Source organism: Lonchura striata, chromosome 1A (genome assembly GCF_050655825.1).
Source record: "Lonchura striata isolate lonStrDom1 chromosome 1A, ASM5065582v1, whole genome shotgun sequence".
Classification (NCBI taxonomy): domain Eukaryota; kingdom Metazoa; phylum Chordata; class Aves; order Passeriformes; family Estrildidae; genus Lonchura; species Lonchura striata.
Genome location: NC_140741.1, coordinates 46,461,480 through 46,478,648, shown reverse-complemented (window position 1 = coordinate 46,478,648; position 17,169 = coordinate 46,461,480). Strand labels below are relative to the sequence as shown.

The window sequence follows — 17,169 nt, the reverse complement described above, 5'->3', positions numbered from 1 at the left end:
GATTCAAGTGCCTTTTATATATGGAAGGCATAAAGCTATAGCAACAAGAGAATCTCAAAGCAGACGGTTAACTGGCCTCGTGTGGCTGATCCTGCCACCACTGCTTCTCCCACCCTGTGGCTGGGGCACCCTAGAGAGTGTCTCTTACTAGAAATTTCTCTGGTTTTGAAGTGGTGGGGTACACATGTGTGTTAAGAAAAACTGCATGCCGTGCGCTGCAAGACACAGCCTGCCTTGAGCTAGATGGGCCACAGAGACATCCCCCGTGTCTGCTGCCAGGGCAGCACCAGCAAAAGGATGAATGCCTCTGAAGATCTGCCTCAGCACAGCACCTCTGGGTGCTGACAGACTGGCCAGGCTGTGCTGGGACCACAGGGCTAAGCCAGCACGTGGCATCCAGCCCTGCATCTCTTTTTAGTGGGCACAAGTTAGTACCTCATTTAAGACATATCAAACTACTAACTTTTGAGAGGGAAGTACAGTGGATGGGTGGGACACAGAGTTCCAAGAGATTAATTTCTGGACTAAGAGGGATCATACTAAACTTGTAGACGGGTGTGCAGTGTGTCATCTTGGCAATGTTTGAGAACAATTAGCAAGGGATTTAATATCAGTGTAACTCTGGTTCCCACAAACATAAACATGGAAGCCAGCTTAAGCATAGTCTGCAACTCCTACCCCTCCCTTACACCTATCTTTTAAAACTTGCTGCAGGGCTGATTTACCAAGTGGCAATAACCTGCTGCCTGTGCAGTTGTACTCCAAACCTGCATCCTTTGAGATGAAATTTTGGCAGAAACCAGCTTGCCAGCTACATTTCTCCGCTGCAGATGGAGCCTGAGCACTGCAGGGCTCCTATGACTTGCTTGCCCGCAACTTACCACATCCCACACTGAATCTTTCGGAAGAGGCTAAAACTTTTGCTAAGTTAAGGTTCAGCCTTTCTCTATAAATTTCCTTGCTCTGCTGAGGCCTGGGTATTTGTGGTAGTCTTTTGAAAGCTGGTAGGTGCAAAGATACCTGGTACCCTGCAGTGCTGTGTCCCTGCCAGAAATGTGCTGGAGATAAGACACTGTATGTATAATATTCACAGTAAGTTATGGGAAAACAAAGTAAAAGCAGTTCCCTAAGACACCCTGCAGCGAAGGATGCTGAAACATGACCTAAAAGCAGATAAATAAGGAAGCAGAACAGAATTATTTATAAAGAAATTTATTTTATATTTGTGTACAGCAAATATATGAAAACAAATTTGATTTGAAAAATGTATATTGATTTATTAAAAGTATTGAACCCTCTTATGGAAAGGTTTTAGTTATTATAAAGGTACAGAAGGCTAAAATAATATATGTGTGTGTACATATATATATATATAAAAATGTGCAAGTTTATATATATATAGTATATATAAGTAACGTGTGACTTACATGATTTTTAAGGTATCTTATTTAAACATCTGAGTAAAATAGAGATATTATAAAATATAGTTTGCTATTTCTACACAGTTTGCATTCAGTTTTTATAAGCATCTAGACAGTGCAAAATTTAAACATATAGAAATATTCTATTATTCTATACATTGTGCTCAGCTCCCACATTTCCTCTGTCATGATCATCACCAGACTGAACCAAATTTGGAGGATTCAATACTAGCCTTTACTAGCATCTTCTAAGAGCAATAAAAGGAAATCTATCTTACCTTGCACTGTGCTGCAGTATAGCCTGTACACAAGAACAATGCATTTCCTATATTAAATGATCTAACTCCCAGAGATCACATACACCTCACCATATTGATTCATTTCATTGCATTCCATATCCTGCAAAAATAAATCTTCTGTAGGACAGCATACATTACTGTGTTCTGAAGGTTAAGTAATATATTTCTTTAACATAAGGCAGGAATATACTGAAATTTGATAATACTTAAATCGAACAGCAATCTGGAATTAAACCACATTTATATACCACGTTTTTATAGATGCTGCCTTTTAAATGTTTTTTCATGTCTTTCTAATGTTGCTAAAAACAAGGAAATTATGACCATTCCATATGCTTTCACAGTAGCTATATTTTAACTGAAGGGTGTTTGAACTTTAGATAATATGTTTATTATCACTGACATAAAAACCTCAATCCTGCTTCCATAAAAATCAGTGGTTGCTTTGTTCCTACAAAACAAAATTTGGATCCAAACACATTTGTCACAAAGTTTGCTAGTAGAAGTAGATACCATATTCATTAAGTCTCTCAGTGTTTAAAGGCAAAGTGGTAGCAAATACTGTGTAGTTTAGCTTAAAGAACAGTATTATGCACAATTCTAAGTGTCATTCAAAAAAATTGAAAAGCAGCTGTGAACAATATCTCATGGGACAGTGAATTTTGCTACATGAAAATTTCTGGAACTGTGACAGGCTTTTTTCAAATTAATTCTTACACCAACACTGTCACTCATGTCACTACATCGCTATTGCACAAATTAAAGACTGGATCTTGTATGCAGCATGCATCCAGACTAGCTAATCTTTAAAACTGGATATGTTCTGCTGCATGAATTCCTAAACTTCTCTCTAGCAGAAACTGTCATGTTTCTGAATCCTTGTAGCAACCACCAAGATAAAGATCCTAGTGTCATCCTTCATCTACTTCACTTTGCAAGTTTATCTCTGCACTTGCCCATATAATTACTCCCTGCAGATTTCAACTTTAATTCAGATTTGCGTTACACTTGTTGAATAGGCCTCTCACACAGACAAAGCTTCATTAGTAGCCTGAAAAAGTGAGCCTTACTAGTTAAAACCTTGGTTTAAATACCAAACAAAGGGGAAACACAGATGCTGAGACAATGTTTACATCCTCTCAACCACACCCTTGAAATTTCGGCAGTAGATTAGCCAAAGGATGGTTTTAACATCTTATCCACCTCTTTCAGTTGGGAAGGAACAGCCATAACTACAAGTTTCTGCAAGGTGCGGCTGATGCTGGGAGATGGTTGGATACATGTGACCAAAGGCTGCATGCCTCACAAGTCAGAACAAAGCAGAGATGTGCTAGGAATTCAGGATTTTCTTATGCCCAGAAGTTTCCTATAGACTGGAGATAAACAGAAGTCCCATTTCCCAGGCAAAAACAAATAGTGTGTAAACCTAGAATAACACAGTATAAAGCATAAACTAATAACTAATGATGTAAAAGCCTCTCAATGTAAAGATTCCCCAAAGCAATCTCAAAGAAAAGAAGAAAAAAGAAAACCTGTGGACTCAGTCAATACATTTTTCAATCCAATTATACTGTAAATGCACTGGTAGGAAAGGCCTCAGTTCTGAAAAGGTGAGGAAGAAGGATGGTGCAAAATGCTTTCATACATTTGAACATTCTTAGGATATAAGAGAGCAGGCAACTTGAAAACTAGAAAACATTCCTTGTAAGCTGTGTGGGATCAACGCAGTTTTCTGCAGGCTTTGCTTCATCCTACAGCTCAGCTTTGCCTGTTTGGGCAGGACTGGCATTAACGCTGCCTTCTCCAGTGCTGTTCTTGTCTGCTGGCTTGAAAGATAATGAAGCAGAGTTTGTGCAGTACCGTTTGCCAGTTGGGCGAGGTCCATCATCAAAAATGTGCCCCAGGTGAGCACCACACTGAAACAAAACACAATAGAGGATCACTGTGTCTGTGTGCTGCTCCTCGGCAGCATCCCTGTGGTGTTAAGCAATGATGAGCAGCTGCTTCCAAGAAAGCACATTGGTGCCTATTGCCCTTCCAAGTGGGATTTACAATCTACATTTATTTGCAGGAGTGATCCAGGAAGGTGATCTGAGATACTACAGGCACCTAAGATCTCAAGCCCAAATCTCCTGGGTGTTTCCTGACACACTACTGCATATACTTGGTTGGACCATCTCTGAGGAGCTGCCTGTTTTTGTAATGCTTTCATGGCAGCAGCACAGCTAAAAACATGGTGGTGAGGACAGCACTGCCCATGTTTCACTTACTGCTGTAAGGATATCTGCGTAAGAAAGGGACAGACTCAGCTCTGGGCTCTCCTCAGTGTACAACCATCTGCTACAACCCTTGGTAAAATAACTTAAACCCTTTGGTGATCCTGGCAAGGACCTAAAGCACTAAAGATATTCTTTGGAGGGTGTTCTCACACTTCTTTCTTTTTTCCTCTTCTATAGCCTGACACTCTTCTGAGCATCAAGGTCCCTCTGGGTGCACTTCCTGCCCCTGGAGGGGATGGAGCTCACCTACTCATCTCATAATAATTTCTATAGCACATACAAGATAGAGACAGGTGACTGAAAAAGACCTGCAGTGCAGATATGTAAAATATTTCTTAATAATCTTTGTCTGGGAGTAATTATAAATTATGTTGAATTTTGCTTCTGTAATGAATATGAAAGTACAAATGGCCTGCTGCCACTTTTTCTCTGTATGAATCAGACCCAAATACTTGCAGTGCTATTCAGGGTGAACACTTCTGATCCTGTCTATAAGAAAGGTAACAGTTCTTTGCTTTGTAAGGACTGCTTTACAAATACACTATTTTGAAGAAGCTAACCCTGCTGATCCTTATTCAAAAATTAGGATTACTATCACTGCACATTATGGCTGACAATTTATCTGGATAAGAAATTCTTGTAATTAGTGACTTGAATTCCACAAGTTCATTTTTACAGCCTGCCATGAGAAACAAAAAAATAAAACCTTGCACTGGAGAAATATTTATCTTGAACAGGAAAGTCATGCTGCTTTACCAGAGAGCCTTGGCCTTTCAAGTCAACAGCAGATCTCAGTGAGAGGTGGAATGATGCAACTGAGATCACAGACCTGCTCATGGGCTCACAGTCAGACAGCAAAAATGAAAGACTGCAAATTATTCTTAACGTTTAATTAATTCATAGTATTCCAACTACCTAGAGGCAATAGTGATTATTCCAAACTCTGAATTAATTAGTGATAGCAATTCTCTACCCTGAAGTTAATGTGTTGCTAATGTTCTCCTGCTGTTACAACCTTTAATTCACCAAAGCAGCAGGAAAGGTGTCTGTAGAAGCATGGTAAGGTTTTGCCTCCAGGTTAAACTTTCTAAATAGACTGAAAGGCTGGGGGACGCTCTCACACCAGCTAGGTGGGACAGAAACTCTGCTGATTTAATAACAGCTGAAACAATAATCTTCACTGCCTTCAGGAGCAGAGCAGGTAGACATGGGAAGCTTCAGTGCTCCCACCTGTTGGTTGTACCCATGCAGACACATCCCACATCCCACAGCAAGTTCCCTGCTCCTGCAGAAGTGTCACTGAGACAGCCACGGAAGTCCAGCAAGTATCTCAATAACAACCAAGGGCTTCTAGCCCACAGTATGAGCAGAATGAACTCCCACAGGCAAAATGGCATGTATGACTGGGTTAAGCAGCAGTTGCTCAGCTTTGTAAGGAAGGAAGATAAAACAAGGGAAATAAATAAAAAAGAAGTTGAATGGGACCTAGAGAAAACTAAATTTCAAGTTCTCTTCCTGAAAGACTGCTGTCTTGCCATCCGTTCCTCCATTATCCACCGCTTATTATTTTTATCATTTTCCTTTATATTGAAGGCCTTTTTTACATTAGTGTGTGCAAAAAACCTGAGCTGTTTCTGAAAGTGGGGTATCTAACAATGAAGCATTTCACCTGATTATAACCATACCTTTGCGGGGGGGGGGGGGGGGGGTGGGGAGGGAGGAAAAGTAAGTGTCCCAGAGGGAGTATTTTTCTAAATGCTCAGCATCCTAATTAAATCACCTCATCTCATCTCAACTAAGAGTGCTTCAAAACCTTCTGGTTGGAAGTGTTAAACAGATATTTTCCAGACTAATACTTAACAAAAGATAAATCATTCCCTCTCTACTGGACAGAAAAAGAACAAGAGAAACTTCAGAAATAAATGGTCTATAGAAGTAATATGTTCACACACAAAGACAATCTATCAAAAAGGTTTTCCTCACAAAACCTGAGAAGTTGTATGAGAGTCCAAAGTAGTCTCATTACATCTTTTTGTGATGGCAGAATCACTCTAGGATTGAATTACTGCAAAATTTGTTACCTTTTGAGATTACTCCTCACCAAAAATTTATGTGGCGATTCTCTGTATAGAGGACTCTATAACTCATTTGCCCTAAACAGGAATGTATTTCAGTCCTTTGTATCACAGTATAAGAAATCTGGCACTCAGCTGAGAGTACAAAGGATGAATTGACTTTACTGTCCTCCCCACACATAATAGGTGCTGTCCATTTTCCTAGGACATATATACATGCCTGCAGAGCCTCTGAAAAAGAAACAGTTATCTATTGCAGCTTTGTACATAAATATATTGGGCAAAATGAACTGGGACAGTGAAATGGTTAAAGCATTCCAAGTATGTGCTTGGGAGAAGGAAAGGAGGGGGTCACAACTAACTGTCAGTATGCTTGGATCTCCCAAACCTCCTGGTTCTAATATACTGCTGGGAGGCATGGAAAGCAGCTTGCAGTCAGCTGCTGTAGTTGAGAGTTCAAGCTATTGGTGTGCAAACACTACTTCTGTGACTATAGAATTTTACTGATTTGTACAGGAAAAATAGTAGGTAGGAAGACCACAGGGAAAGGGACACTGAATAGGACAGAGGAAAAAAAGAGATACAACAAGTTTTACAGTATTCCTCAACTGCATTTGTGTTGATTTCTGTCACTAACCACTGACCTTTTAAATACACCAGGGTGTGTTCCAAAAACTATGAAAGTTATTTCTAGGATAATCCCATGGATGTATTTGATTAATATTACAGTGATTTTTTTCCCCTATGTTTGCTTTTTATAATGAAGAACATTAAAAAATATTTATTTTATTGTCTCAGGCAGGTGGGAAGGACTTTAAAATAAAAATCAACTACTTTTTCATCTGCAAAGGATTAATAAGGTTTTGGGTGTGGGAGCTGGTATTTCCCTTTGGTTCTACCAAGGTCTATCATACCAATCACACTGCTTTGTAGGTTGCAGTAAAACTTTTTTTTTTTTTTTTTTTTTTTTTCAGCTGTATGTGTGATTCACACTCCAGGGGCACATACACAATGGAGCAGTTTTAGCTGTGCTGAGCACTGCCTGCAAAGATGTTTACCACTCCTCAAGCTATTTTCCTGTGTGACTTGATCATCTGTGGAATTATTGCCCCAAGAAGTTGGAATAGTTGGTAGGAAGTTGCTATTGCATTATACAGCAAATATGACCTTGGTCATATTTTTTCTTCAAATTCAGATTTTAGTTTTGCTTTGATTTTATGGTGTCTGCATGTGACTGCTGCTAATATTACTGGTCTCAGGTCTTTTAACACTATTTTTTTTGGTAACAGAAAATGACATTCCCAGATTTCTTGGCTGACCACAGGCTTCCTTGGGCTTCTCCAGGAACTCTGGCCATCTCCTGAAGTGTGTCAGCAGATACAGGCTCAGCAAGTTGGCAACAAGCAGATTTTAGCACTGTTCAGGTCTACTAAGCAGAGCTAAAGTGACTGAACTGCATTTTTGATTATGGCGGTAACCTGCTGAAGCATGAGCTTCCCAATCCGCAGTCTCATTGTTACCTTGCTAGTGAATTTAGCGAAGTGGATATTCCCACCAAGTGTTGAATAGCTCTTCTACAGCATATCATCCCTGTAAAATTTTGAGAATTATGTATACATAACAAACTAGCAGACATGCTAATTTGGTCATTAACATATTGGGCCAAATGCTCTATGCAGACTGAAGTTAAGGGATACTCTTGAGAAGTTTCTCCACTCACTCTGAGCCTTATATAATGAGGTCTGACTGACTAGTTAGGATGCATATTGTCAGGGATAAAATCAGTTACACCCCAACAACGCTGGAAGAACAGCGAATTATCACTGCCCAAATGGAACTGCTGCTTCTCTCAGGAGGAGTTTGAGAATGTGGAGCTAGAGGACTGCAAGCTGCTGGCAACAGCTGCTGAACACCAATGCAGCAGCTTCTCCTTTTGCTAGGTAATGATTATGCCATTCCCGAGGGCAGCACAAAGAATGAGAGAAAGTAGAACAAGACAGATTAACGGAAAATTTGGACATGTTTTGAATGACTACTGACTTAATTATTAAGGCAGATGGGATTATCTGAGGCAGCCATTAGGACTGTGCTGGGAATGAGTGCTGGGAACGAGTTAGCATGGATGCACAGTAATGTAGAGTGATTGAATCAGCACAGAGACAGTTGCTCCACTGCTTTCGACTTCTCTGAACTGCTCACATGTGGAGTCAGTCGGACAGGCTCAGGCTCAGGAGTTCCTTTGAAGGGACCCTCTTCAGGAAGACTATTTTTGTACACTCAGCACTGAGTCCAACCATTTACATCTGCTCTGTTAAATCTCACATGAGACAACAACATGCATTCCAATGATCCCTTTGTGCCTTCAGCTCGTTCCACTCAGCTTTTATACCTACGACCCATTGTGCTCTCTCACAATTATTACTATTTAATAGAACTTAAAGGTTTGAAAATCTCAAGGAAAGTACAGCACATTGTAATGGTTTTTGCAGCCTTTGCCATTGTGATGGTCTGTGTCTGCTATAAACTAACCTGACTGCAGGATATCTCAATCCGATGCATCCCATAGGAGAAATCATCGTTGAAAGCAATTGCATCAGGACTGATCACATCATAAAAGGAAGGCCAACCTGGAAAAGAAGAACAAGATAGGTAAAAAAAGAGGGTGTCTTTGTGGCAGATAGCACTGCAAAAAGTAGGACAGAATCACACTTTGAAAAATGTTTATCTGACTCCAGAGCATGGAAATAATGAAATGGAGATTTTTTTTTATCCTAAATCACTTAGGTACTGAGGCTGTTGAGGCAGGACAGTATGAAATGGCTCCACTTCAGAAGGTGAGAGAGTAGAACTCTGATTTATTTCAAATAAACCGCTCTTTTTATAGAGAGCTTCATCTAGACCAATTCTATTGGTCCTGAAGTAGAAACATCTCAAACCATTGGTGTGCAGTGAGTGATGCACAGTGACAGAACTTATCAATAAACAACGTGAACAAGAGAGATAAAGAATTACTTACATTCTTTCCCAACTGTTTCCCAGGCTTCTGCCTGGTTAGGAACTTTTGTTTTCTCTCTGACTGAACTGAGAATACCCACAAGGTACTTTGGAAAACTCCCTGCCAAGTACAGTTGTTTACAGGAAAGGACTATCTGCCCAACCTCCAGCTCCACAGGGATTCCTGCATTCCACAAGCAGTGATAGCAGTTTAGCCCAGGGACAAAGGTCCCAGGTAAACCAATTCAGCTTTAACCACAAGTTAAAAAACCTCCCACAAATTCCACCCTGAATATAAACAGCAAGGCTTTGTGGAACACAAATGCTTTTACTTTTCCAATATAAAGATACGTAAAAAAATGAATTGGAAAATCGCAGTTTAGAGCCCTAAAACTTGCCTTAACCTTTGAATTCACCAAGGCAAACCCAAAAGGATGTGTTCAGACACTGAACCATCACACATTAGAGGCAGTGAGATGATTATTATCATGTCTTGTATCATAACAGTAGTGAGATCAGACAGGGACAGGTGGAGGCATAAGTATGCCTGTGTTAGACACTAGTGGATGATCTGCATATGGTCTGCATCCAGGATAAAACAAGCGCACTCACTAATGCACGTATTCAAAGCAGCTGATTGCTGAGCACTGAGCTGTGTGACCTGACACCAGATGATGATATGTGTACCTGACCTACCAATAATGGCCACTTACCAAAAGAATGACCTTCCACTCTTTAACTATTTCACACAAAGTCTCACCCTCTCCACAACACAGGTAAACAATAAGGCAGTGGTGACCCAGAAGATACACATTACATAGTAGCTTCTCAGCCACACCTCAAAAAGCCATCATAATGCTCCATTTCCTGAAGCAGGGTTCCCACATAAGCAACTGACGGCCTTTAAGGTCATGTCAGCATCTACCAGTGCCCATCTGAAATCTCACTAGCTATCTGTCCTTCTCATTCTCTTGCCAAATATAACACACATGTAGATGAATGAAGGGTGTATACAGCTTTCCATAAGAAAAGTGAGTAAAATTTTCTACACAGTAAAAGGAGATGTGGAAGCTATCAACTTTTCTGAATGAAAATGTGTTAACTGGAAAAAGACCCATATATCTTCAGTTGTATCCTAGATTATTAAATACGGAAAAAGATTTATTAGGATGTAAGCATAACAAGCATATTTTTAAAACAAATGCTCAGAAGTATGTTTCTCTTCCTTTTTGGAACACACATATAGTAGCATTTCTAAACTACCTGAAGGCATTGCAAGCCGTAAGTCTTATGCTCACAAAGTGCCCCCTACCACCACAATTATTTTCACCCCAGAACTTCCTGCAGAAATAAGAAAGGTTATTGCCCTCTCTCCAGTTATTACAAATGGAAGAGTTACAGACAGCAGACAGACTGAGGAGCAAGCACCTTGAACACGGAAAATATCCTGCGAAACAGGAACTAAAAACAATGCAGCAGTGCCAACTGTAAAAAAAAAAATTATAAATCCTTCCCCTCATGCAAAATGTTGCTGTCAAACAACTACCTTTACAAACAGAAAAGGAGTAAACATACGACAAGTTTTTTACAAGGGGTTATCCTGTTGACAGAAAAATTGATGTTTCCTAATTGATGGCTCCTTTCCAACACCATTTGTCATCTTCTTAGCTGGCCCTCTGTCTTATGAAAATTGAGGCCTAGGGCTAGTCAGACTATCTTTAATGAAGCCTTTTTTGTTTGTCTGTTTGTTTGTTTTTTAATTTAGTAATTTTGCAAAGCAGACATACCAGTTTGCCCTTATATGATGGCAGAGGAGTTTCAAAGAGAGAGTGCTTTGGAACAACCATCTGATCATGTGAAAACCTTTAGAGAAGGCAAACTTCAGGGCTGCAGAAATTCTCAAAGAAAACCATGCCTCCTTCATTATAGCAATGAGGGGGAAGCTTCAAAGACTACAACACAGAGATTGAAGTAATCTGTGTTTTGCTGAGAAAATTATCTTGTGAGAAGAGTTTGGAAGAGATGTGTTTATGTCAGCTTTGACATTAAGAAAGACCATCCATCCTTCTTTCTCTGGACTTCTCCTTTTGGTCTTCCCGATTACCAGAGAAAAATTATTTGCTTTGGATATACTCCATGCACTTCTAAAAATGAAGTAATCCGAAACCTATATAAACAGGCAAGCTTCTCCTAAAGTAGCCTTTGTACCCAACTGGAGTGACTTCAGATTAGACTGTCAGTTCATGCTACATGTTCCAAAGGCTCCACCACTGCCACATATAGTCCCCAGGAGAGGGACTAGGAAACAGATCTCCACAGTGTGTATTTTTAATTCCCTGCCAAGCTATCTCTTCTCAAGTTACGTGGCAAGCCAGGGACCAGCATTCCCAGGACAAACTACTAACTCTGTGAGGGTTAACTGAAAACTGAGCAAACCTTGGAACAGAAAATGTCCTGAAGGGCACAGTGACACACACTGTCATTCTGATGACCCTGAAAGGAAGATGAGTGAACTGCTCATTGAGTTGATGAGCCAGACTGACCAGAAAATCAATCCCCTTTTGCGGTCTCATTTCTTCTCTAGAGGTGGAGTGGAAAACCCATCTGATAGTTTGCTAAGCCTTCTTGCACCATTTTGTCTACTTCAAAAGCTGTCAGGAGTAAGCTGTAGCAGCAGTAGTCTGCTTGCCTGTATATCAGGCACCTCCCAGTGGTGTAGAAAGCTAGCCTTAAAGCTGCTGTCTATATAAGTGGTAAATGGCCCAGCAGTGGCCTCCACTCGGCAGGCCCCAGGCCACTTCACCTGTCTCCCTGGCTGCAGCCCCTCCACTCCTGCCCTCCTGCCTCCTTCCTGCTGTAAGACTGCAAAATATTTGGCTACCTTTACATTTTAGGCTGGTCTAAGCTGCCTGTTAAATCTTCAGCTCACCTTTGAAGGCTATCTGGCTACTTGTTAAGGGCATGCTTCTGCAGGGATGGGGATGAAGATGGATCTCTTGTGCTTCTGCTAAGCTGAGAGAAACAGTAACCCTTATCACTGCAGAGGCTGAGTGCTGGTGGAGACCTTTTGCAAGGTTCCAAGACTCAGCCCTCCTTGGGTTATGGCCTTCTGTCAAGTCTAGCCCATATCTGATGGGCAGCAGGAGCCAGGCCATCTTTTGAAGGACAGTTAAACATACCAGCTAGGAAGAAAGGAAAGGGGCAAAGAGTAATTGCAAGAGAGAAGATGAGGGTGCGAGAAGTTTCCCAGATGAATGAACAATTCAAATGATATTCACACTTTTGTGTGTGTGAACAGCAACTAAGATTTGTGAATACATTTATCCTTGAATGCGAAGTTTAGTTTGAGGGGCAATATGACACAGTAATCGCCAGCAATTTTTATTGCATTATAGACATTTAAAATGGGTTCATTCTTAGATTCACAGCCACTTTGCATCACACTGGCAATATAAAGAGGATTTAAAATAGGAGTCTGTCGTGTTTGTGTTCACTCCAACAACCCTTTGCATGGGAGTCAGGCCACTTTGTCCTAAGGGCCAGTTTCTGGTAAGTTAATAGCAAGCCACAAAAGATGAGTAGTTTTTCAAATATACACCAATTATCATTTCTTAGATCTAAAATACACTAAATAAAGCAAGGAAACTTACTTCTGTCAAGTATTTAAGTGAAAAGCATTTGCAAACTGAACATTAGCGATCGATCTTTTCTGCTCCATCCTGCATGAGTAACAGAGAGTCACACATAGAGTCATGTCCTACTCTTTCTCTTTCTAGGACATCTCCCAAGTATTTTGTAAAAACTGTGCAGCATTTCCAAAATTCACTCTACATGCCCTCACCAAAACTAAATCTTTTGGTTTTTATAATGGTCCCTGTTCTGGAAAAGAGGAGACAGTAGTTTATGCCTCTTCATCAAAGAATGCTTTCTTGCCTGATACTGACCTGGGCAGCAACACAGAAGGACAGAAAGGAAGAGAAATATTGAGTCTGGTAACCAGTGTTGGATGCTGCTTTTGCCACTCTGGGCAGAGGGCTTAAAATCATTCAGAAGAGGCCATCTTCTTTCTCACTTCCAGACCTCCTATTCCAGGTACTTGATAGAGTCTGTATTTCTAATAAGCTACCCACTGTGGGCACCTATACAGGCAGCTGGCAAAGGGTGGGTACAAGGACAACACAGCTGCAAGCACACAGCAGTCCCAGACAGCTGACAAAATGAACAATCAAACTGAGATGCCAAAGTAGTTATAATGCCACAGGAAGCCAGCAAGCACAGTGTGCCCATAGTCCAGCCCCCATTTTGCGTTCCTTGTACAAATATGAAACCCCAGCAGGAGCAGATTGTTTCTTTCACATCAATCCAGAAAGCTCCAAAGACCCTTATCTTGTGGGCTCCAGGATTCTTTCTTGGGGCAATTCTGACCTCATGCAAAAAAAAAGAAAGACATTTTGTTTTCATAAGCTTTTGGAAAATCGTCCAGCTGCTGAATGATTGATCAGTTTTAGAAGCATCTCGAACCTCCTTCCAGTTTTGGAACTTTGCACACATTTTATTGTAGTTCTCCAACTTCCTAGTAGATGGATACAAGCAGTTAGACATCTAACTGTTAGAATGTGTCTCTATAATTATTTGCAGAAGCAAAATGGCAGGTTGCTTTTGAAAATCAGCCCTGCTAGGCTATTTTTTCCCCTATCCTTAACTAATACACCTTTTGACATTTTTTTGAACAGCACAACTGCAATCCCAAAGCATGTTAAACTCTGACATAATTCCCATTTTGTACACCTGCTGACTGGAGAATTCCAGTTTCTCAATAACTGTGATGTCCGTAGTTGTTTTTCATTTTAGATCCCTAGGAGATTAAACCCAACCTGCATTTTATCATTCTTTGCTGTAATTATTCCAAGCATTTACTTCAGTGAGTTATTTACAGATGGAGAAGTAGGGGGAGATGGAAGATGTTAGAACTACCAAATGGCACCAGATGTAAAGAGGACCTTGACCTGAAAAATACCTTGTTTCTCTGATGTGCTGTATTTTTAGAATTCTGATTCCCTTTTAACCTAATGTGGATTAATGAAAACCCAAAGGCTTTTTAAGGTAGAGTTTCATCATTTATCTTCACTTAGAAACCATGTCTGTGTAAAAAAATAAAGTGTATTAGGATTTTAAAAAAGGTAATAAAGCTTCTGCTTTGAAACTGCTGTAAAGCTGAAGGGCTTTCACTTTTTTCTTTCTCAAAGGTTTATTGAAACAGAATCTGAAAGACATAGGCATCCACAGCTGTAACTTCTCACATAAAAGTTTAATGTAGAACTACAAAGTGACATGTTGCTATTATGCAGGGTGCCTGTACAGATATAGGTTTGTTTTTTTTTTTGGCTAGCACAGAACATCCTGGGTTATTTTTCTTAATATCTTCATGATGATGAATGAATAATGAATATTCTTACTTACAAGTATTTTACTGTGAGGTAACACTTCTTTCTGTGGAGGTTAATGTAATTTATCCAAATGTAGCTAGAAACAGAATCAGGCACTGAAACATTCTTGTTTACCAGCAAACAGCTTTACCTTAGATATGTATTTCAAAGGAAAAAAAAATGGCCATCCCTTTCCAGCAGCATCAGATACAAGAAGGACAACACAGTACTGCTTTTCAACAGACCACACCAAAAAAAGCATCAGAGTGGTAGCTAGGCATGGGTTGAAGGGAACAACACAAAGACAAAATGAAACTTCGTTTTGGAAGAAAAAGTAAAGAGGGCGCTTCTTTCTGATACTACCTGTTTCTAACAGCAAAGTTGGGCTATTGCAGCAGGCAAATACTGTGCTGCTTGAATAGTGTGGGAAGGGAATTTTTCAAAACACTGAACTTCTAATAGCAGCTTTTATGAGACAATTGCCATCTGTTTTTTTCTTTATGTTTCTCACTTGGGAAATAAATAAAAAGTGAAAGCCATAAATAAAGGTGGTATTTGTTTTCTTCCTTTACAGCACTCTGAGCATCCAAACAACTTACCATGAAAGAGCATATGCAATCCAGATTTATTTCCTTGTTAGTGGGAGGAGGTTATATTTGTTTAAAATGATTGTTAAGGGAGATCTGAAACTTAGCGTCTACAATTTCATTTGACATCTGAATTTTTCAGAACAAGAGTGCCCCTGATGTCTCTTGAGCAATAAAAGCATGGGGCCTACTCTCTTTAGCAATTAATAACTCTATCACAATACTGCTCTTGCCCTAGCTGCTTCCTTTGTGCTTTCACTGTGGTCTAAAATACTGATAAATACAAGCTGGTTCTTTTAGAGTCTTCCTCTGTAGTATTCAACATCTTAAATGTACAAGCCACTGCCTACAGGTAAGCAGGAGCTAGGATCTTCTTCATGTCTTCTTACAGAGATTGAGTTACTAATGGTTTCTTTCTTGGTTCAGGTTCAACAAAACTACTGAACCACTTCCTCCCAAAGGACAGGTTTCTCCCCTCATCTGAATAGTGTCTCTTGTTACTTTAAATCATGGCTAATGTTTTTAAAAATATATCTTACACATAAGTCAGCTGTAGATCTTCAGCATCAAAGGAGCCAAACAGAACTGTGTGAAGCAGTGTAACCTTAAGCTATAATTTTAAAATGCCATCACGAAATCTCTCAAATAGTTTTTAAAATTTACTGTTGACCTAATAACCTCAGTCCATAGTATTCAACTTCAAATAGTTGATTTTGTTTTCCCTCCAAAAGCAGTATTGGTAAAGCAAATGTATATATTGCAAAGTATCTTAAAATTTGTATATCAATGAGTTATCTGTGCAACTCACTAAAATAGCTAAAGATTTCATACAGGATGAATAAATCAGGATAGTAGTAGAGCTGGCAGGCCTTAGATGGAAGTGATATGATAAAATTGGAATTCTAATGCAATATGTTCACAAAGAGAAAGTTAAAAAAAACCCCCAGCAAATGCAACCTTGTAATAATCAACATCTGGCACTGAAATGAACAGCAGTCACAGACAAAATACATATTTGAAAAATTTGTCATGGTGTCTTTCAAGTAATGAACATCCACAAATTGTTTGTTGAAATATTTTCCTTTTAGTATTGTTATGCATGTCTGGGAAATAAAGTTTGTAAACAACAGCCAGAACTCAGCTGCACCCTTAAAATTGAAACTACAGAGGTAACTGAATTAATTTTAAGTCCAAAAAAACCCAAAGCCTCTACTGTCTTCCTTTTGCATCTATATTCCTTCTATGAATCTCCTTCACTAGTGCCTCCAGTATTGAACGCTCTAGCAGACAAGCACCCTCCTCATTCCAGCTGAACAAACAGATTCTCATCTCGAATGTAAAGTTATAATTTAATATACTTTTACCTTGAAACAAGGGAAAGTGCTACTACACTGATTAAAACAAACAACCTCCCCCCACCCAAACAACAATAAAAAAGACAAAGACTCCCTTTCTTCCATTTACTTTATTAAAGGAGATATCTGAGTGAGGCAACTTGGTCACAAACTAAAAACTGACATAATTTTCTTGGCTATGAAAGAGAGCTTTTGTTAGGACTGGGGCAAAATCCTGGGGCAGTTAACTGATGGCAATGCTTGATGCCAAAGGTTGACAGAATGGAGCATTGAAAGCAGAGTGAAGACAGAGTTTCAAACCACCAGGTCTCCAAGGGCCATTTGGCCATAGTACAGGACTCTGCAGGAGGAGGATATGGAGATGTGGAGCATGGTTCCTTCTCATGCCACTGTGGACAGCAAAACCCTTCTCTTTTCCTAATATTACATTTTATCCACAAAGTTAGTCCTTAAGATTGATACATTTCTAGACCAGGATTTTTATCACACTGCAGGAATATCTCAACATGAACTACACGCTCATCAAGCCCTGCAAGGAACCTAGCCTTGAAGCCCTGCTACTCATGGTGAGTGCAAGATCTACTCACTGCAGTTTTCTGAAGACTTCTGAGGTAGTTCTGCCACCCTAGGCCTCAGGGTAACTTTACATTACCCTTTACTTAAGACTTTGTCTCTGCAACACACAGTTGAACACTATGCTGCATGAATAAAAGAATGCAAAAGCCACAGGCAC

General features: G+C 39.9%; 1 protein-coding gene across 1 annotated transcript in view; it reads right to left on the bottom strand.

Annotated features, from left to right (window-relative positions):
- Positions 1-1,196: 1,196 nt before the first annotated feature.
- The window catches only part of MSRB3 (methionine sulfoxide reductase B3), a 79,385-nt gene continuing 63,412 nt past the window's right edge, over positions 1,197-17,169 (bottom strand). The window contains exons 6-7 of the mRNA XM_021547365.4: positions 8,604-8,701; positions 1,197-3,636 (exon numbers count right to left, since the gene is read on the bottom strand). Coding sequence (XP_021403040.4) covers positions 3,472-3,636; positions 8,604-8,701 — 263 coding nt within the window. The 3' untranslated portion in view covers positions 1,197-3,471. The remainder of the gene's footprint in view (positions 3,637-8,603; positions 8,702-17,169) is intronic.